Genomic DNA, 22,908 nt, shown 5'->3' with positions numbered 1-22,908 from the left:
ATATCCAGAGGTTATCTTTGGGAAATAGACGTATGAGTGCTGCCAGCATTGCTGCAGAGGTTGAAGGGGTGGGGGGTCAGCCTGTCAGTGCTCAGACCATACGCCGCACGCTGCATCAAATTGGTCTGCATGGCTGTCGTCCCAGAAGGAAGCTTCTTCTAAAGATGATGCACAAGAAATCCCGCAAACAGTTTGCTGAAGACAAGCAGACTAAGGATGGATTACTGGAACCATGTCCTGTGGTCTGATGAGACCAAGATAAACTTATTTGGTTCAGATGGTGACAAGCGTGTGTGGCGGCAACCAGGTGAGGAGTACAAAGACAAGTATGTCTTGTCTACAGTCAAGCATGGTGGTGGGAGTGTCATGGTCTGGGGCTGCATGAGTGCTGCCGGCACTGGGGAGCTCCAGTTCATTGAGGGAACCATGAATGCCAACATGTACTGTGACATACTGAAGCAGAGCATGATCCCCTCCCTTCGGAGACTGGGCCGCAGGGCAGTATTCCAACATGATAACGACCCCAAACACACCTCCAAGACGACCACTGCATTGCTAAAGAAGCTGAGGGTAAAGGTGATGGACTGGCCAAGCATGTCTCCAGACCTAAACCCTATTGAGCATCTGTGGGGCATCCTCAAACGGAAGGTGGAGAAGCTCCGTGATGTCGTCATGGAGGAGTGAAAGAGGACTCCAGTGGCAGCCTGTGAAGCTCTGGTAAACTCCATGCCCAGGAGGGTTAAGGCAGTGCTGGAAAATAATGGTGGCCACACAAAATATTGACATTTTGTGCCCAATTCGGACATTTTCACTTAGGGGTGTACTCACTTTTATTGTCAGCAGTTTAGACATTAATGGCTGTGTGTTGTTATTTTGAGGGGACAGCTAACTTACACTGTTATACAAGCTGTACACTCACTACTTTACATTGTAGCAAAGTGTCATTTCTTCAGTGTTGTCACATGAAAAAATATAATACACTTTTTTAAAACATGTGAGGGGTGTACTCACTTTTGTGAGATACTGTATAAGAGTTTAAAGGGGTTGTAAACCCTTCGTGTTTTTTTAGGATGCCTTAAGGTGAAAAAATTTCTGTCACTGACCAGCCCCCCCCCCCGTTTTACTCACCTGAGCCCGTTTGTTCCCACGCCGGAGACGCGCAAGCCCTCTCTGGCCAGGGTCTCGGCTCTTAATTGGATAGATTGATAGCGGCGCAGTCATTGGCTCACGTGGCTGTCAATCAAATCCAATGACGTGGGTCTATGGACGTAAATGTTGGTAACCCCCAGGAGAGCGCTTCTCCTAAGGGGTTTTTGGATACGGGGAGGAGCTGCGAGCGCGGTTGGGGGACCCCAGAAGTTGAGGATCGGGGGCCACTCTATGCAAAACGAACTGCACAGTGGAGGTAAGTATGACATGTTTGTTATTTTTTATTTTTATTTTTTTAAATGAGGGTTTAAACACCTTTACCATTGTGTCTCCAAATAATCGAATCACAATGTGGTAATGTCACCGTGACATAAAATATAAAATGTGAAATAGCAAAGTATCTTAGACATGTGTATGTATGGAGATGAAGTTTCTCAAAAAATCTTGCTACAACATTACAATAAAATTGCAATAGAGTGTGCCCTTTATGACATATTCTTATGCCCCGTACACACGGTCGGACTTTCCGACGTAAAATGTGCGATGGGAGCTTGTTGTTGTCGGAAATTCTGACCGTGTGTAGGCTCCATCGGACAGTTTCCATCGGAATTTCCGTTGCACATAATTTGAGATCTGGTTCTCAAATTTTCCGACAACAAAATCCGTTTGCGCAAATTCCGATCGTGCGCACACAATTCCGACGCACAAAGTGCCACGCATGCTCGGAATCAAGCAGAAGAGCCTCACTGGCTATTGAACTTAATTTTTCTCGGCTTGTCGTACATGTTGTACGTCACCGCGTTCTTGACGTTCCGAATTTCCGACCAACTTTGTGTGACCGTGTGTATGCAAGACAAGTTTGAGCCAACATCCGTGGAAAAAAAATCCATGGATTTTGTTGTTGGAATGTCCGATTGTGTGTATGCGGCATAAAAGTATATTCTCAAAAACAAAAAAAACAAGACACAAAAAGTCTTGAATTTGACTTTTTATGGATACACACATCTCTATGCTCCAATCTACAGTGACACATGTGGATATTCCTTCACGGAAATGGGAAACGTCCCATTCGGAAATTCATGCTTGCTGGTTTTCTTGTATTGATAAAGAATGTCCAATTTATCCCCACCTTTCTGTCGGGCCGAAGTCTGACGGTCTTTCCGACAGAATTCCGACGGACTTCCGCTGAAACGGACTTGCCTACACACGATCACACCAAAGTCTGTTCGTTTAGAACGTGATGACGTACGACGGGACTAGAAAAAGGAAGTTCAATAGCCAGTAGCCAATAGCTGCCCTTGCGTCGTTCTTGGTCCGTCGGACTAGCATACAGATGAGCGGTTTTCCTGATAGGAACTGAGTCCATCGGAAAGATTTGAAACTTGTTCTATTTCTAGGTCCATCGGAATTTTCTAAAAAAAAAAAAAAGGTCCGATGAAGCCCACACACGATCGGAATGTCCGATGGAATGGTTCTGTCGGACCTTTTCTGCCGAAAAGTCCGCTTGTGTGTTTGCGGTATTACTGGTATCGTGATTTTTTCAACTGCTTGAATAACTAAATCAGATGCATCTTTCTGGTGTGTCATTCCGGAGCCTGGCTATGTTGGTGTTATGATTTTTTTTCAATATCATATAAAATGGTCATGAAGACGATCTCGTAACCTGCGAGTCGTCCGGCCGACATACTGAATTTGGCATGATTTACAGGTAATCACATACACCTGATATCTTGTGTGGCAATTGATAAACAATAGAATTTTGGAATGATTTATCAGTGGCGGTGGCCTGGGTGGTTTCACCTTTCAATATGTAAGGGGCAGCATGAGCACCCATTATGCCGTGTACACATGGCTGGACTTTGCATCGGGCAAAACTCCGTCGGCATTTCCGATGGAAAGATTTAGAACTTGTTCTATATCTAAGTCCGTCGGAAATGCCGACAGAAAAAGTCCGATTGGGGCATACACACGGTCGGAATGTCTGATGAAAAGCTCCCATGGGACTTTTTCTGCCGGAAAGTCCGACCGTGTGTACGCGCCATAAGACCCACATTGAAAGGTGCCCTTAAACTGTAGCCAGTGTGCCCGTGGTTTACTACTAGACAAAAAAAAAAGGTAGGAGTAGGAGCTCTAGTCATAACTCCTTTAGAAAGGATTTGGGCATAAATGGGGTGTTTGGACAAAACAGGTAGGTATTTGAGGACAATGCTACTGAATTTGGAACTAAACGAGCCGCACGTGTCTAGCTATGTCATGGTGCCGGTGCCTTGCCTAGAAAGTTCCCCCGGCGGATAAGGACCCCCCTGTACTGTGCATGCGCAGTACGAACGACTACGGAGCCACCGAAAGTCTCCGAACTTGAACAGCTGACCATCAGCTCTACACGGCGCTTGCGCACTGAGTCCAGGTTCAAGCCCCACTATCCAAGTTGACATAGAGTTAGAATAAAACTATGCCGAATGAAGCGAGGCCGTGCCCGAAGCGTGGCAAGCAAAGCGAGACAGCGAGGGGCCCTGTTACAGGCGCCGTGTACAGCTGAGTCACAGGTGTTCAGCTTCAGCTATTTTCGGCGGCTCGTACTGCGCAAGTGCTGCGCCTATGCAGTACAGGGGAGTCCTTATCCGCCGGGGGGAACTTTGTCGGCAGAACACCGGGTTACCTCAGGAGAAGGTCAGGGGGTAAGTTTCCCTCCTCCTGGCCTCCATTTTTCCTGCCCGGAATGTGAAAATTGAACTTGTTGTTTATTTTAATAGAAAAAGGACCATGAAAATGTTATTTCTGAAAAGATGGAGACTTGGGCTAATCATTGGTGATAATAATCATATAATTTATTTCTTGTCAACAATGTCATTTCATATACACCTCCTCAGTAATCACAAGTGAAGGGTCCTGTGTGCCTCCTCAGGTGAGGTGAGGTGTCATGTCCAGCAGGGGGGACACTCTCCCTCACACACAGCCTCAGGCAGAACACCTTCCCGCCCAGCACTTGTCCCCGCCCCTCCCGGGCTGACTGGAGCACGTGAGCCGGTGACGTCATGCCGTGGTGTCTCCCTATGGGTGGTGGCCAGATGCGGGAAGATGGCGGTGTGATGTCACCTGAGGGACTCGGTGTGTCCTCCCGGTACAGGTCAGTGCTGGTCATACGGAGAGACTGAATGAGGAGACTCTGCAGCTCTTATTATGTAACCTCATCATCCCAAACTGCAAGACACAGCTGAGGAGGACTACAAGACCCAGCATACTGGGCTGTGTGGACTTCAAGTTCTCCTCTGCTGAGCATAGCAGCTTTGTGTGCTGGGACTTGTAGTCCTCCTCTGTAGTGCAGCACAGCCTTGCATGCTGGGACTTGTAGTCCTCCCCTGTAGTGCAGCCTTGCATGCTGGGACTTGTAGTCCTCCCCTGTAGTGCAGCCTTGCATGCTGGGACTTGTAGTCCTCCCCTGTAGTGCAGCCTTGCATGCTGGGACTTGTGGTCCTCCCCTGTAGTGTAGTGCAGCCTTGCATGCTGGGACTTGTAGTCCTCCCCTGTAGTGTAGTGCAGCCTTGCATGCTGGGACTTGTACTGGCTGGGTGTAGTGAGGCCGGGTGCTGGGATGTTTTTTCGGGAAGCTATGTACAGCACCGTACAAGCCCCTCCCACCAGCCATGATCTGCCTGCGTTGCATAGAGAAGAACATAAACCTAGTCCCCATCCAAAACTAAAAAAAGTTGTATCTGTACATACAATGTAAATGGTGCACTTGGTTGCTGTAGACAACACCCCTTTTTGCTCCTATTTTATAATGATAGCAGATCGCACAGCAAGGATGTCGTTGTGAAGAGCCCCCCGGGGGGTCCTGATCCTCTGCCCTGTGGTAGACTCTGCCGGCGCCCAGGTGTCGTTTATTTCATTCAGCCTGCCGTGTCTCAGCTGTGTCCCCGGGGGGTATTGTACTGACTGGGGAGATGCATTTAAAAAGAAACAATGTTTCCTGTAATGATTTAAAAATATTTGAAGTATCACAAAAACCGATACGTTGTTACATGGTGAGTGCCGACCTGTATACAGCATACCCCTTCATCATCACAGAATACCCCTTCACCAACCACAGCATACCCCTTCATCAACCCCAACATACCCCTTCATCAACCACAGCATACCCCTTCATCAACCACAGCATACCCCTTCATCAACCACAGCATACCCCTTCACCAACCACAGCATACCCCTTCATCAACCCCAACATACCCCTTCATCAACCACAGCATACCCCTTCATCAACCACAGAATACCCCTTCACCAACCACAGCATACCCCTTCATCAACCACAGCATACCCCTTCATCAACCACAGCATACCCCTTCACCAACCACAGCATACCCCTTCATCAACCACAACATACCCCTTCATCAACCACAGCATACCCCTTCATCAACCACAACATACCCCTTCATCAACCACAACATACCCCTTCATCAACCACAACATACCCCTTCATCAACCACAGCATACCCCTTCATCAACCACAGCATACCCCTTCATCAACCACAACATACCCCTTCATCAACCACAACATACCCCTTCATCAACCACAGCATACCCCTTCATCAACCACAGCATACCCCTTCATCAACCACAACATACCCCTTCATCAACCACAACATACCCCTTCATCAACCACAACATACCCCTTCATCAACCACAGCATACCCCTTCATCAACCACAGCATACCCCTTCATCAACCACAGCATACCCCTTCATCAACCACAGCATACCCCTTCATCAACCACAGCATACCCCTTCATCAACCACAGCATACCCCTTCATCAACCACAACATACCCCTTCATCAACCACAGCATACCCCTTCATCAACCACAACATACCCCTTCATCAACCACAGCATACCCCTTCATCAACCACAACATACCCCTTCATCAACCACAACATACCCCTTCACCAACCACAGCATAGCCCTTCATCAACCACAGCATAGCCCTTCATCAACCACAGCATAGCCCTTCAACCACAACATACCCCTTCACCAACCACAGCATAGCCCTTCATCAACCACAACATACCCCTTCACCAACCACAGCATACCCCTTCACCAACCACAGCATACCCCTTCACCAACCACAGCATACCCCTTCACCAACCACAGCATACCCCTTCACCAACCACAGCATACCCCTTCACCAACCACAGCATACCCCTTCACCAACCACAGCATACCCCTTCACCAACCACAGCATACCCCTTCACCAACCACAGCATACCCCTTCACCAACCACAGCATACCCCTTCACCAACCACAGCATACCCCTTCACCAACCACAGCATACCCCTTCACCAACCACAGCATACCCCTTCACCAACCACAGCATACCCCTTCACCAACCACAGCATAGCCCTTCACCAACCACAGCATAGCCCTTCACCAACCACAGCATAGCCCTTCACCAACCACAGCATAGCCCTTCATCAACCACAGCATACCCCTTCATCAACCACAGCCAGGCCTTTTTTTTTCAGTTGTCAGTGCTGTGATAGTTTTAAGTAACAATTACTCCGTCATGCAACACTGTACCAACATTTATTTTATATCTTCTTTTTTTTTTTTTTTTTTTCAGACAGAGCTTCCTTTGGTTAGTATTTAACTGCCTAGCGACTGTCCCACGTACATTTAATGCAGCAGGGCGGCCTCTCTGTGCCCGATCATGTACCCTAGTAAGTGATCCGACACTTCCGGGTCTGGGGCGCGCATGCCGCCAGCAGCCCGCTCCCGCTGTGATTGGACACAGCAGGAGTCAATCAGCGGATCCAACCGGACTCGATCTCTGCCGGGACACAGGCAGATCGCTATTCTGTCAGAGGGGAATGTACGGATCCTGTGTTTCTGCAAAGCAGGAAGACAGATCTTTGCCTTTTCCCCAGTCAAAGCACCTCCCCCATAGTGAGTAAGCACAATTTAGGCACACGTTTAACCCTTTGATCGCCCCTGATCTTAACTCCTTCGCTGCCAGTGTCATTAGTACAGTGGCAGTGCATTTTTATTTTTAGCACTGATCACTGTATCACTGTATTGGTGTCACTGGTCCCCAAAAACTGTCGGTGTCTGATTTGTCCGCCGCAATGTCACAGTCCCGCTATAAGTCACTAATGGCCACCACAGAAAAAAAAAAAATATCCCATAGTTTGTAGACGCTATAAAATTTGCACAAACCAATCAATATACACTTATTGGGATTTTCTTTTTTTACCAAAAATATGTAGCAGAATTCATATTGGCCTAAACCGATGAAGAAATTAAATTTTTTTTTTTTTTTTTTTAATTGGATGTTTTTTAGCAGAAAGTAAAAAATGATATATATATATATATATATATTTTTTTTTTTCAAAATTGTCTTTTTTTGTTTATAGCGCAAGAAATAAAAACCACAGAGGTGATCAAATACCACCAAAAGAAATCTCTATTTGTGGGGGAAAAAATGACATGTATTTTATTCATGTACAGTGTCACACGACTTTGCAATTGCTAGTTAACGTAACGCAGTGCCGTATCGGAAAAAAAAAGGCCTTGTCAGGAAGGGGGTTAAATCTTCCGGAGCTGATGTTTAAAGAAGAACTAAACTGCATCTGAGCGCCGCAAACCGAAAATGCTATTTCATTTTGAATATTCAAAGCAAACTCATCCATCCATCTATCCATGTCTCCACGCTTTAATTTGTTGATAAATCACGCGCAGTCACCATTCTTTTTTCTTTTGCTCAGGTCTCTGTAAAGCTGCAGCAAAGATGTGCGGACGCACAGCCTGCACCCTGGCACCGGACGACGTCGGCAAAGCTTGTGAATACCAAAACAAACGGGGAGAAAGAAAGCGTCCTGGGTGGCGGGACGGCGATTCTGACAAGTACAAACCTTCGTACAACAAATGTCCCCAGTCCAACAGCCCCGTCCTCCTGTCCTTGAAGCATTTCCAGAAGGTGATCCTTATCAATAATGTTATGTTTATCAAAGAGGAAGTAAACCCTGATGGGTTTTACTTCCTCTTTTTTTTTTCCCCTGCAATGTAAAAGCATGATGGGCTAGTACACATCGCATACTAACCCATTATGTGGCACTTACCTGCAAACCAAACCTGCGATGTCCTAGCTGGTGGAAGCATCCATCTTGGCCCCTTTTCTTTCCAGGGGCTGTGGACTCCGGCTCTGTGACTGGCTGGAGCCGCGTGACGTCAGTCCCGCACATGCTGGGGAAGAAACGGCAAGGAGGGCTGTTTCTTCACTGCGCATGCGCCGGTGACGTCATAGGCGCACTACAAGGTAAAAATCTCCTAAACGGCGCACGTTTACGAGACATTTTCAGTATATATAGGTAAGCCAATATTATAGGCTTACCTATATGTAAAAATGTCTGGGGGGGGTGTTTATAACCACTTTAACACCTTATCAATATTCGATTGTGGCAATTGAGAGCTCCCCTTGTCAGGTTCTGTAGCCGGCTTGACAGCTGTTCTCGGGTTTAAAAATAATAAGACCAGTGCTAAGTTTGTTTATATGGTTTCAGTAAACCGCAAACCGCAGGGACAGACATGACACAGCTGGTTTCAGAATGAAAATGCTGCCGGTTTTCAATTTTTTAAACCGTTGTGTAAAGCATGGAGTGGACTGCTAATGCTAAACTGAAATTGCCCTGACAGCTGAGGCTACCAACCGCCTCTTGTGGAAAATATAAAGCCGCGCTGTCTGCAACCAATGTAAGAATGCCAGCTAGCACAGCAATGGATCAATTGCAAAAAGTGAAAATGTGAAAAATAGGTGCAGTGCTCAAAATAAATCTCAGAATAAACTGAAAAATAATGTACATATACATAAAAGTGCACATAAATAACCTAAGAATAAACTAAAAAAATATATATTTGTGTGTGTGTGTGTGTGTGTGTGTGTATGTATATACATATATATATATATATATATATATACAGTGTGTAGGTGAACACTGAAATATGCGTGTACAGTACAGTAAACATAAAATTGATATACTAAAGTTATAACAATCAAAATATAAGTGAATAATGTTCAAAGATATAAAGGAAAAAATGTAAAGGGAAAAAATTATAAAAATAAATTTTAGTCCTTAGTGTTTGGACAGATGAACCAAACAATAAAATTGTAGATATCCAAAACGTGGTTCAAAATAACTGACACTTGAACTGGATAACGATGTGACAAAGGAAAACGTGCCCAAACTTGATAAGTGATCCACCGCCAGAGAGTCAAAAAGGCTTACCGTATACACCCAATGGGTCAATCAGGCTTGTAGGGCTACACACCCAAGGGGAACTGTCACAGAGGACACAACTTCCAACCAGAAGACCAACTCCAACAATGGACCTCAATGGGATAGGTACCGTAATAAACAGAGAACCACATGGATAGTTGCTCCAATGGCACAAGTTTATGAAAAGGAAGAAGTAGTAGGCACATAGTGTAATCCCATTAAGGTCCCTTTCACATTGGGGCGGGAGCGGCGTCGGCGGTAAAGCGCCGCTATTGTTAGCGTCGCTTTACCCTCGGTATTCGGTTTACCCCCCGCTACCTGCAGAGAAAGGGTTAAAAACCACCGCAAAGCGCCTTTTTGCCGGCGGTATAGCCAAGCTGTCCCATTTTTTCAATGGGCAGGAGCGGTGTATACATCGCTCCTTCACCGCTCCGAAGATGCTGCTAGCAGGACTTTTTTTCCCGTCCTGCCAGCGCACCGCTCCAGTGTGAAAGCCCTCGGGGCTTTCACACTGGAGAGACAGCAGCGGCTGTTTCGGGTCGGTTTGCAGGCGCTATTTTTAGCGCAATAGTGCCTGCAAACCGCCCCAGTGTGAAAGGGGCCTTAAATCAGAAGTAATTTATTTAGTAAAAAAGGAGGAAATACACTCACATTTTAGTGAATAAAAAAGCGCTTTGGAATAGAACAGTGACTTCAGCAGAGCGGACCGGCGCGTTTCGCCTTACAAGACAACATCATCATCTACCAACCGCCTCTTGCCCTTTTGTCTAAGATCAAGTGAAGTATCCCTTATGCTCCTTTCACACTTGTGTGACTTGAGATCGGACTTGTGAGACCCCAAGTTGCAGGACGTGTAAAGTTCAATGTATTTCTATCAGAGCCGTTCCTATTGACACTACAGAAGTTGCTGTGACTTTAGAAAAGGTTCCTGCACCACTTTGGTCCGACTTTTGATGCGACTTTGGTCCAGAAGATGTAAAGTCAGGTCAAAGTTGCACCAAAAGTCGTATCAAAGTCGCACTGTAAAGTTGCCATGCAAGTCGCACGACTTTGTCGTCTCACAAGTGTGAAAGGAGCCTTAGGAAGAGATTTACTAACACCGGAGCGCTCAGAATCTGGTGCAGCTGTGCATGGTGGCCAATCGGCTTCTAACTTCAGCTTGTTCAGGTAACACCTTCCCGCCCAGCCTATAGCAAACTGACGGCCGGGCATGGGTTTCATTGTTCTGACTGAATGTCATATGACGTCCTTCAGAACAAGCCGCTCGTGTGCACCAACGAGGGGCGCACAGCGTTGTGATCGGTGGTGCGTTGAGTCGCTCAAACACGACACATCTCATATAACCGTAAAGAGCCTGCTGGTTATCGGTATTCCTCTACTCATGCTTACAGCGCGTGCGTAGAGGAGAGCCGGTAAGCGGTGCAGTCCCATCAGTGATGCCCACTTGTGCCTATTAGTGCTGCATCATCAGCGCACATCAGTGAAGGAGAAAAATTACTTATTTACAAAATTATGTAGCAGAAACTAAAAAAAAAAAAAAAAATTTTTTTTATTTTATTTACGGTCTTTTTTAATTTGTATAAAAAAACCCCCAGTGGTGATTAAACACCACCAGAAAAAAAGCTCTATCTGTCTCAAGAAATGATAAAAATTTAGTTTAGTTACAGCATTGCATGACCGCGCAATTGTCATTCAAAGTGCGAAAGCGCTGAAAATTGGCCTGGGCAGGAGGGGGTGAAAGTGCCCTGTATTGATATGGTTAAGCTTTGGCAATAAAACCTGGGAGCTGATTGGTTTCTATGCAGACCTGCACCAGATTTTGCATGCTCCAGTTTTATTAAATAACCCCCTTAGTATCCCTTTCAATTGGGGGGGGGGGAACGATGGGCAGGTCAGTAATTTCCATTGATAAAGAAAAAAAAAAGGGACAGGGCAGCGAAAGTCCATTAACAGTGAATAAGTGATGAAATGTCCACAATGATTCTTCAAAGTGTCTTGCAGCATTACACATATAGTGCCCGTGAGCCCCAGCGACACTTCCTCTAATAAATGACACCACGTGTTTAACACAGACACACGAATGTGCTCTCCCCTCCATAGACCTCCCCGTTATAAGAGGTCTAAATGCACCAGATGTACAACGCTTCCCTTCTTAGACTTATAACACTCTCATCCTCCTCGATCAGAGACAAAGAAGAAACTCGTCTAGTGCTCTCTGTTTGAAAGCTTTATTAAAAATGTGTCCATATTATACTTGCATAAAAAAGGTGATATACAGCATTAAAGTGGGAGTAAACTACCTTGTATGATTTTTACCTATAGGTAGGCCTATAATAAGGCCCTATCTATAGGTACAGTAAATATCTCCTAAACGTGCGCCGTTCAGGAGATATTTACTTTAGAAGCAGCCGCGGTGATGTCACCGGCGCATGCGCTTTGAAGAAACGGCGTACTGGCGGCGTTCCTTCAGAGCCGTGCCGTAAACGGTGACTCCCGCTGCATGTGCGGGAGTGACGTCATCTCTGGCTCGGCCACTCATGTCGCCGAAGCCTGTGAACTAGGAAGATAGAACAGGTGAAGATTGAAGCGCCATCAGCGGTGGCACATTATGACCTTTGCTTCTGTCTTTGCTGGACTTTTACACCTCTTTGTGAACTATAAAACACCTTCCTTGTGTTATAGGGAAGGGGAAGTGTGTTTGGTCCTAAAACACTATCTGTGCCAGGGTGACAACACTCCTCCTATAGAATACAGTACAGTGAATGAGCTTTGTCCTCCTACCCTGTTTCCCCGAAAATAAGACCTAGCATGATTGTCGGTGACGGCTGCAATATAAGCCCTACCCTGAAAATAAGACCTACAAGGACTTTAACTAGGGCTTATTTGGGGGGTAGGGCTTATATTGCAGCCATCACCGACAATCGCGCTAGGTCTTATTTTGGGGGAAACAGGGTAGGACTGGAAGAACGTTACTGGGAGGATCACAAGGTGAAAGAAAAGAAAACAAGGAGGAAAAAAGGAAAATGATTGCAGTTAGCACATCTAAGGACTGGTAGGCTGCCATATGTAAAACGGTTGTACTTGGGTTTAGAATCTTAGATACACTTTTTAAAGCAGGGGTCTAAAACTGGCAGACCTCCAGCTGTTGCGAAACTACAAGTCCCATGAGGCATTGCAAGGCTGACAGTTACAAGCATGACTTCCACAGGCAGAGGCATGATGGGACTTGTGGTTTCACAACAGCTGGAGGGCCACCAGTTTGAGACCCCTGCTTTAAAGTAAAGCGTTGGGCACTTCTAACGTTAGCACAGTATCAGTCTATTCTGGCTAGAATGAGCCGATTTTACCGATTTGATTTTACTTGTTTCCTGGCATCGCTCTTTGAATTCCTTCTTGGAATAAAGACATAATCGTGATTTATTTTCCTGCCCGTAGGATGCCGACTCATCAGAGCGAGTTCTTGCCGCCATGCGCTGGGGTCTCATCCCTTCCTGGTTCCCCGAAACCGACCCCTCCAAAATGCAGTACAACACCAGCAACTGCCGCAGCGACACCATGGCTGAGAAAACCTTGTACAAGGTGAGAGTTCTTTTCGTATTTTCTGAAAATCATCCTGTAGTTTTTTGTTGTGTCCATCGTTCTCTGGGAGAAGGCTGGAGATTTTCCTTTGTCTGATCTAGCTGTTGTTTTTGCACAGGAACATACATACATAAATACATATATCTTGTCAATATAGCCCAGCACAAATAGTGAAACCTTCTTGAGAATGGGGTTTTGTATCCCCCAAAACCTCAGTCGTGGGACCTTATTTTCTCTTCCTGACTGCTGTAGCCATTGCTTTACTATTTGGTATGCAATGCATTAATCTTTGTGTGTCCTAATACCTTTTCATGTGGATCTTTCACTACTTGTCTGATTTATGTGGTAGGAGGGAAAGGGGATGGCTCCCTAATTGATGATAAGCACCCATGTGGTCTGATTAGTTTAGAAATAAGGTGTTCAGGATACAGTCTCTAATTTTCTGGATGTCTCTTCACAGGGGCCGCTCTTTAAAGGAAAGCGCTGTGTGATTCTAGCAGATGGATTTTTTGAGTGGAGAAGGCAGGATGGTGAAAAACAGCCATATTATATATATTTCCCACCAATTAAAGCCGAACAGGTATCTACCCGAAATCACTCAATTACCTTGTTACCTTCTGCTTCTGTGATTCTCTATGCACTGCAGGTATATCGTGGCTGATGAGGGGGGCTAAGGGTCCAGCAGTGTGCTGTTCAAAGCTTCCTGAACACATCACAGCACCCTGACTCTGTGCTCCTCTCGAGCCCTCAATCCTGATGCAAAGAGTGGGCCAGCTCTTGGGTGAAGTTATGCACATTTTAAACTTTGCTTTAATGGTTGGGTGTCAGTTTGGAGGAGTATGCACTCTTAGACAGGTTGCATTTGCATAAAGACCTCCCTGGATAATGCCTGCATCTGATGTCTAGCTTCCATGATTAAAAGAATTCTTGCCTGGAGTTTGCATGTTCTCCCTGTGCCTGCATGGGTTTCCTCCCACACTTTAAAGACGTGCTGGTAGGTTAATTGGCTTCTGTCTGGATTGGCCCTAGTGTGTGTCCCTGTCGGGAGCCTTGCGCCCCGGGGGATCAGGGAAAGGTCTTACCCCTTCAGGGTTGGGAAAAGCACACCCTTAAGTGCACTTTCTATTGTGTGTTTCACGTGCACGTTTTTTTGTACACTTAATGTTTTTTTTCGTCTTTAGGTTTTTGCACCACCGCGGATTCAAAACAAAAAAAGTGTATGTGTTAGTTGGGGACCTGAGATTGTACGCTCCTTGAGGGCAGGGACTGATGTGAACGAATAATATATGTAAAAGCACTGTGTAAACGGACGGCACTCCATAGGTTCCTGTAATAAATAAATTTATATAAAATAAAATCCAGTGAATAAAAGGGGCGGGCCAGGGGCAGACAGGCTGGGGCGGAAACCTCTAAATGATGCTGGACGCCTTCCAGCCAGGAAATGAAGCGGGCTCTATATGACTTGCTTTAGCGCCTAATATACAAAGTGAGAAGCTCACAGCGTGCAGTGGAATGAGAATAAGCAATATCAGTATAGGAGAGGAGCCTGAAGGGAAGGAGTTCAGCTTTAAACATTGGCAGATGTTCTTGCCCTTCCTCATTCTACTAAATATCTATTCCTGTCTTTTGATTGTGTCCCATCGGAGAGTTTCCCTTCACTTCCTGTCCTGACAGGAAATTAGGTGAGACCTCTACAGTTAAGATGCGGACAGCAATAAAAACCTAATCAAAGTTCTAACTCTTCCTTGCACTCAGGGCCGTCTTAATAGCATCATGGGCCCCCTGGGCAAAGTAATACAATGGAGCCCCTACCAGCTTGCCCCAATTTATGCACCTACTCTCAAAAATTAAAGTATAAATAGTTGATAGAATTAAACATATATATTTATTAGTACTCAATAAAATCAATTTTAAGAACATGCCATAATCCAAAGGCTAATCAACACAATGGGCACAGTATGGGGGGGGGGGGGGGGGGGGGGGCGGAAAGACACAGTACAGGGAAGGTCAGGAGGGCACAGTGCAGGTTCTGGGACACTGGCATCCTGGGACAGCTTAGTAAAAAATCGTGACTATCCCAGCAAATCCAGGACACTTGGCAACTATGATGTAATGCAAGATTATCATGGGGCCTCCCATGCACCTGGGGCCCCTGGGCAGTGCCCATGCATTAAGACAGCCCTGCTTGCGCTTTCCCAAGTTTTGGCTGGATTTTGACTTTAAGGTGCTAACAACTTAGAAATGACTTCCATAAAACAAGTGTGACTGATGGGTCTTGTTTTGCACTCTCCTTGTAGTCTTCAGATGAGAAGGGTTCTACTGATGGTAATGGCAGCAGATTACTCACTATGGCTGGACTGTTTGACTGCTGGGAGCCACCCAACGGAGGGGAGCCTCTTTATTCCTACACAGTAATTACAGTGGACGCATCCAAGGCCATGAACTGGATACATGACCGGCAAGTATAAAAACCGAAATGAGTAGGTCTTGTGTATAGTCCATGTGAATTGTGGAAAGTTAATATAAGCACAGATGATGCCGATTGCTTTTTCATTGTCCATTTACCAGGCCACTGTCATGTGGGTGGGGCAGCGATGTCCCCCACTAGGGTGCGCGCTATCACCAAAGCTTACCCAGGGTGACCTCCTGCAGCAAGGGAGCGTGGCTGGCTGAGAATACATTGCTGGCAGGGCTGATCCACCACTAGGCACTGTTGCCTTTTCCTGAATGGGCTGTTGGCCATGTCTCTTTAAAGGCTAAGTTCACCTTTGTTCACTTTTTTTTTTTTTTCCTAAATTCCATGTCCGCTATGTACCAATATAGCATTAATGTACTTATTTTGCAAAGATAAAACAAATTAACCTAACAGTATGCTTTAAAAACAGAGGTTTAGTCCGCACGCATTTGCAAACGCATGCATAAGCCACAGAGCCACGTCACGGCACCCTGGTATCTGTGGTCCTAACACTAAAATGTGAGTGTCCCCACAGTGGAGGCACATGCATTCTGATGGGTAAATGAGGGTAGGTGGCTGAAGGAGAGCCCACCCCTTCTTAAAGGTACAGGAGCACACCAAACACCCAGCATGTAGCACAATGGCTGCAAAGGTGTTCACACCTATGCGAATTGGATGCAGGTTTCCCCGCATCCAATTCGCATAACAGGAAATTGTGACCGGCTTTCTATGGAGCTGGTTCACAAATCTCTGGAGCGGCTTGCACAGGAGTCCTGTGCATCTTTGGCTCCATTTCAGGGCCGAATTCAGGCAAAAATTCGGCCCTGATTCGTCCCTGAAACGGAGAACAGGGACGCACCGGACCCCTGCTGCGAGCTGCATCCGTCGGAGATGTGAACCCAGCCTCAAGTGGTTGAAAAGGCAGAAGGTTTTTTATCCTAATGCATTCTATGCATTAAGATAAAAAACCCTTCTGTGTGCAACAGCCCCCCCCCTCAGCCCTCCTAATACTTACCTGAGCCCCATCTCGATCCAGCCAATGTGCACGAGTGCCTCGGCCATCCAGGACTCTCCCTCCGGATTGGCTGAGACACAGCAGCGGACGCCATTGGCTTCTGCTGCTGTCGGTCAGTTAACCAATGAGAGGGGGCGGGGCCGAACCGCGGCTCCGTGTCCCAATGGACACACAGAGCTGCAGCTCGGGTGCCCCCATAGCAAGCTGCTTGCTGTGGGGGGCACTCGACAGGATGGAAAGGGCCAGGAGAGCCAGCGAGGGACCTGAGAAGAGGATTGGGGCTGCTCTGTGCAAAACCATTACACAGAGCAGGTAAGTATAATATGTTTGTTATTAAAAAAAAAAACGAGACTTTAGTACTGTATCACTTTAATCCCTCTCTTACATATTCCTGACGCTAATTAGAACTGAAAATGTGGCTTGGAGATGCTACAAAATGTCTTCATCATTACAGAATGAGTCCAGCTGAATGTGACTCAATATTCTGAGCTATAATGATTACCATTCTAATAAATGTTCTCAGTCCAGTGAATGGAAAGTCTCTTCTTATCTAGAGATGTCCAGAGCCTCTGCCGTCTGCAAGGATTAATCAATTTTCATTACCACAGAGCAGTAACGGAAAGCTGGTATAGAACAGAATAAAATGTTTTACCACCTTGATTCATATCTGAAAACTACAACTTGCGGTTTTGTGGGCAGAGCGGATTCATACATATAGTGATCCGCCACTCTCAGGAGAAAGTGATGACCCGTTTTTTGTTTCGATAGCCTTTCTCTGTGTTCCTCTGGTGGAGGTCTCTTTACTGCTGTTGACTCAGTGCTCAGTGAAGCAGATCATCTCTCTTCCTCCATCCAGCCGGCTGAACTCTGGTAACAACCAACAGTGCCTGTGATTCCTCCTCTTCTATAACACTACTGACATCAAAACACAAAGCTCCAAAAAAACCCTGAATCCTGGAATGTATAGAAGATCGCAAAATGTACCACATCAATTCGTTTCAGCGTCTTGCCCTTGCAGAGTGCTGTCTGAGCACAACACCTGGAAAACCTGGATGCCCAGTTAAGCCCTGTACATAAGTTATATAAGAGCAGCTCTAAACTGCTATTTATTTATATATATATATATATATATATATATATATATATATATATATAATTATTAAAGAGGGTTTATATAGCGACAACAGTTTGCGCAGCGCTTTACAACATGAGGGCAGACAGTACATATATATAAATTTGGGGGGGGGTTTAGGTATATTTTACAGAGTTTACAGCATCCCAAACACATTACAACCCCCTCTTCATCGTTAAATTAAAAAAAAAAGCGCTTCTTTGTCATTCATGTAGGTGTACACTGCCTGTCTGAAAAAGCTCAGAGTAGATGACCATGCATGCGCAGTGGCTGAGCTCATGGGGTCTTTGTGGAAGACGTTCCTAAACCTTTTAGGCCTCATGCACACTAGACGTTTTTACAGCTGCTATTTTTGGCTGCAGGTGTTTTTTTTTTTTTTTTTGTTTTTGTTTTGTTTTGTTTTGGTTTTTTTTTGCAGCCAGTAAACTCCCCAGCATGTTATCCTATATGTCCATGCACACATAAGCTGTTATCAGCATTTTTTTGGCAGGGGGCATTTTCTGGCTGGAAAGCAAGAACACAACTAGTGGGTTTTAAGAGGAGTTTTCAGCTGTAAAAACGCTCCAACTCTGATAAGAGCTTAAAAATGCTCAAAAACACGGCTATTTGGCACTTATCAGCGTTTCTGAGCCATAAGCCTTTGTAGGAGCGTAGTTTTGCTAAAAAAAAAAAAAAAAAAAAAAAAAAAAAAAAAAAGCTACAACTGAAAAACTCATTCTATAGCTACAGCTTTCTACCGCTACCGCTACTGGCTTTTTTATAACGTCCAGTGAGCATGAGGCCTTAAAGTGTCAGCAGTCTTGTTATCATCTGTGTTTTGACCTTCCTAAAACTGGAGCAAAGTGGTGTTTTAAAGACTTCAAGAAAAGTTGCTTAAGAGTGATACTAAAGGGTAACATTTAAAAAAAATAAAATAACAAACATGTTATACCTACCTGCTCTGTGTAATGGTTTTGATATAGCCCTGATCCTCCTCTTCGCGGGTCCCCCACCGGCGCTCTTGTCCCTCTTCTCTGCCGAGTGCCCCCATAGCAAGCTGCTTGCTAAGGGGGTACTCCTGCGTGTTCGCTCCTGAGCCCCGCACTGGGTGTCCATAAGACACTCAGAACGAGGCTCATATCTGCCCCCCCCCCCCCCCCCCCCCCCACTGCCTGTGACTGACAATGGCTCCCGCTGGAGAATCTGAGCCAATGAGGAGGGAAAGAGTCGGGGCAGCTGCCACTCTCATGCACATCGCTGGATCAGGATTGGACTTGGGTAAGTATTAGGAGGGACTGCGCCGGGGGAGCTGCATGCTGAGGGTTTTTTACTTTTCATGCATAGAATGCATGAAGGGGAAAAAAAAAACCTTTATGATTTACAACTACTTTAAACTTAAAGTGTTACTAAACCCACAACAGTAAAATTAGTTTGTATATGCAGTAAAGCACGCTTGTTATACTTGCTGTGGAACCTAAGGGGTTAATCCTCCGCATTGTGTAAAAAGGCTGTTTGATCCTATCTTTCTCTTCCCCTTCTTCCACTGTCCCCAATCCATCTTCTGATAAGACAGAACATTTGGAGTCACCCTGCACATGCTCAGTTTGGTGTGTATTGCTAGAGAGTTTTTTTTTTCTTTTCTTTTGGGAGAGTGCATGTGATCAGCACAGGGCCAATCAGCACTGTCCAGACAGAGAGTCAGGGGTCCTGCAGCCTCATAGGACAGTCAGAGTAGAATGAATACTCCTCCTACAAGCTTTAACCAGACACTGATAGAAGACTGCTTTATACTGCTGATGAGAAAAGGTATTTGGCAGTTTATATTTACTAAAATAATTGCATTTCCATGTTCTGTGTACTGTGGGAGACCAGATATAGTGAATGCAGAGTCCTGGGTTTAGCAACACTTTAAGTGGATTGCAAATGCCTTATAAAAGCTTTACTGTACACACTGCTTTTATATAATCTGAAGCCCTTATGTACAAGGCCTTCAAGCGAGGTTATGCATATTTCCCTATCCCAGAGAATTGAAGCCAGGCACAGCCAGGAAACTAGCATTATCAGGGGGGAGCCAAGGACAGCAGCCTATACACTTCACTAAATTATATATATATATATATATATATATTATTTTTATATCATTATTTTTTATTTTTTTTCACAATTTCTTCTCTTGTAATGTACCGTTTTCTCATGTCTCCTGTCACTTGCTTTATTTGCAGAATGCCGGCTATACTGGATGGAGACGAAGAGATCCAGAAATGGTTGGATTATGGTGAGGTGCCTGCCAAAGAAGCACTTAAACTCATTCACCCCTCTGAAAACATCACCTGCCACCCCGTGTCCACCGTAGTGAACAACTCCCGGAACAACACCGCGGAATGCATTCTTCCCATCATTCTGAAACCCAAAAAGGTCATTATGTAACCAAGCTGTTCTTTGTGTTCCGAAATGTTACCTTTTTTTAAAAATTATCTCAAACATAGTTTTTTTTTTTTCCTGCCCAGGAGCCCGCGCTCAGCGCCAGCAGTAAGAAGATGTTGGAATGGCTGCAGAGTAAATCTCCAAAAAAAGAAGAGTCAGGGGGGCTGCTGAAGTCGCCAAAACTTTCTCAGTTTGCGGTGTCGCCAAAAAAGACCAGCGCGGGGTTAATGCACCAGTGGCTGAAGAAAGAAGTGGAGCCTTCTCCGAAGAGGGTGAAGAGATGATGGCGCAGATGGCGCGCTATAATCCGCACAACGGCTTCGTCAGCTGTTCCTGTCACCAAGCATTATCCTGTCTAGGCCAGCAGTTTTCAGTTTTATTTACCTCTGTTCTTTGGAAATAAAGCAATCCGATTGGTCAGGTTTCTCTGCCTCCCATTTTGCGGAAATGGTACCAGGATTGTAATTAGAATTTTACACAAACTTTGAAAACAAAGTGCCCTTATCCTTTGTCATCTAACCCACCCTCCTCCAGAGATGCATACTGGCTTCAATCCGACGTCCTCTGCCTCCGGTTTTTACATCCAGCTCTGAAAATCTTCGCTGTCCTGCTACACCTGGGAATTACAGAAATTTGAACTGTCAAATGTGCATTTATGATCCAACCAGGCTAGACAAATAGTGCCACATTCCTACTGGTAGTGTAAATTGTAAGATTATTGGATGGGTGGAAATACCCACATGAACAAATATAAAAACTTAAAATGACATGTATTTATGTATATAATTAAAAAGCACAGTCATGGTAGACCGGATGAAACAGGAAATCTGATAATTATATATCCGACAAAGTTAAACCACCGTAAGGAATAATGAGCAGGCAATAAGATGCCATATAGGATAAAACTGACGCGTTTCAATTTTCAATAAATATACTTCTTCATCAGTGAGTCAATATGGTGGTGAATTCTGAAATATAGATGCATATAAACATTAAAATCCTAAAAACTGCAATAATGTTATATATAAAAAAAAACTGCGTTGCATAAGGATGCTTGTGAGTGTCCTTAAGTAATGCAGTTTTATTCTATATCAACATTATTGTTTTCATGATTTTGATGTAAATATGCATTATATTCCAGAATTTACCACCATATTGACCCACTGATGAAGATCTATATTAATAATCGAAACGTGTCAGTTTATCATATGTGGCAGCTGTTCTTGTCTGCTCATGATTCCTTAGGCTCCATGCACACTGGACGTTAAAATAATGTTCTAAAAATGCCAGTATCTTTGCAGTGGAGGTTATTTACGAAAGGCAAATCCACTTTGCACTACAAGTGCACTTGAAATTGCACTGAAATTGCACTTGGAAGTGCAGTCACTGTAGATCCGAGGGGGACGTGCAAGGAAAATAAAAAACAGCATTTTTAGCTTGCACATGATTGGATGATAAAATCAGCAGAGCTTCCCCTCATTTCAGATCTTCCCCTCAGATCTACAACAACTGCACTTCCAAGTGCAATTTCAATTGCACTTGTAGTGCAAAGTGGATTTGCCTTTCGTAAATAACCGCCAGTGAGTCTTTCAACGTTTTTAATGTTTTTGCAATAGCGTTTTTCCGCATTAGCGTTTTTATCTTTTTTAAGAATTTTTTTTTTCAATGGATCCAGAACGTTAAATGCTGGTGAGCCACATTTTTGAGCGTTTATGCACGTTTCAACGTTTTTTTGTGGTCAGAAAAACAGCTCCTGAACGTGATTTTAGGGCGTTCAGAAAACAGCCCATAAACTCCACTGCTGATAAATGTCCAAAAACGTCCATGTGTGCATGGACACATAGGATAACAGAGGGGAGTTTATGGGCTGTTAAAAAAAAAAAAAAAAAACGCCCAAACTCCCAAAAAACGCCATTTATGAGCTTCAGTGTGCATGGAGCCTTATGGTGGTTTAACTTTGTTGGATATATAATCATCTCATTTTCTGATTTATCTGGTCCACCATGACTGTGCTTTCTAATTATGTACAAATAAAATATGTCATTTTGTTTATGTGGGTATTTCTGTAATGCCTAAAAAAAAAAAATTCCCATCCAATCTTACAGTTTTTGCTGTGTAATGTACAAGCATCGGGACAGTGAAGACTTTCACCACTGGATGTAAACAAACAACTGAATCACTTCTGTTAGATCGATGTCAGTAATGGATCTGGGGAGGGGGGAGGGTAGGTTTATATTGTATTTAAGTGCGTTTAACCTTTAACTTTGGTTGTCCAAGAACCTTTCACTAATAGTTTGTATCCTTTATATGGATGTTTAATAAAGATTTGGTTTATGTTGAATATCACATGCTCTGCTCTGTTTTTCATCTTGTTACTTTTTTTTTTAATCTGATCCAGTGCATAAAGATTTGGTTGGGTATTTTTCTTGTTAGCAGTAATGTGATGTATCTCATATTACAGGAAACCTTTCTATAGCTGCATGCTACATCCTTGAAATTTAGTCATTTCAACAGCAGCTCAGCTCTCCTCTCCCAGCAGTGACTCAGCTGTGTATATTGATTCCTCCTCCCAACAATGACTCAGCAACTCAGCCCATCCTGATGCCCTCTCCTAGTAGAGACTCAGCAGCTCAGCTCATCCTGATGCCTTGCCCTAGCAGTGACTCAGCTCATCCTGATGCCCTCCCCTAGCAGAGACTCAGCAGATCAGCCAATCCTGATGTCCTCTAGCAGTGACTCAGCAGCTCAGCTCATCCTGGTGCCCTCTCCTAGCAGAGACTCAGCAGCCCAGCCCATCCTGATGCCTTGCCCTAGCAGTGACTCAGCTCATCCTGGTATCCTCCCCTAGCAGTGACTCGGCAGCTCAGCTCATCCTGATGCCCTCCCCTTGCAGTAACTCGGCAGCTCAGCTCA

At 44.8% G+C, this 22,908-nt stretch overlaps 1 protein-coding gene across 1 annotated transcript; it reads left to right on the top strand.

Annotated features, from left to right (window-relative positions):
- Positions 1–4,143: 4,143 nt before the first annotated feature.
- On the top strand, positions 4,144–22,336 carry HMCES (5-hydroxymethylcytosine binding, ES cell specific). The gene is made up of 7 exons (XM_073591858.1): positions 4,144–4,276; positions 7,903–8,114; positions 12,847–12,990; positions 13,451–13,570; positions 15,288–15,448; positions 19,794–19,986; positions 20,079–22,336. Exons 2-7 carry the CDS (start codon positions 7,926–7,928, stop codon positions 20,277–20,279), a joined length of 1,008 nt encoding a protein of 335 aa, XP_073447959.1. The 5' UTR covers positions 4,144–4,276; positions 7,903–7,925; the 3' UTR covers positions 20,280–22,336.
- Positions 22,337–22,908: the final 572 nt, after the last annotated feature.

The sequence above is a fragment of the Aquarana catesbeiana genome, linkage group LG07, assembly GCF_042186555.1.
Source record: "Aquarana catesbeiana isolate 2022-GZ linkage group LG07, ASM4218655v1, whole genome shotgun sequence".
In the NCBI taxonomy this organism is placed as follows: Eukaryota; Metazoa; Chordata; class Amphibia; order Anura; family Ranidae; genus Aquarana; species Aquarana catesbeiana.
Note: the sequence above shows the minus strand (reverse complement) of the source record. Positions and strands in the feature narration are given on the sequence as shown.

What these genes read in the sequence shown, in the direction of transcription:
- HMCES (XM_073591858.1), top strand. Translation starts at nt 7,926, where the DNA reads ATGTGCGGACGCACAGCCTGCACCCTGGCACCGGACGACGTCGGCAAA. An exon ending in CTGAGAAAACCTTGTACAAG is followed by an intron (nt 12,991 to 13,450) that starts GTGAGAGTTCTT and finishes GTCTCTTCACAG; the next exon opens with GGGCCGCTCTTTAAAGGAAA. An exon ending in ATGAACTGGATACATGACCG is followed by an intron (nt 15,449 to 19,793) that starts GCAAGTATAAAA and finishes CTTTATTTGCAG; the next exon opens with AATGCCGGCTATACTGGATG.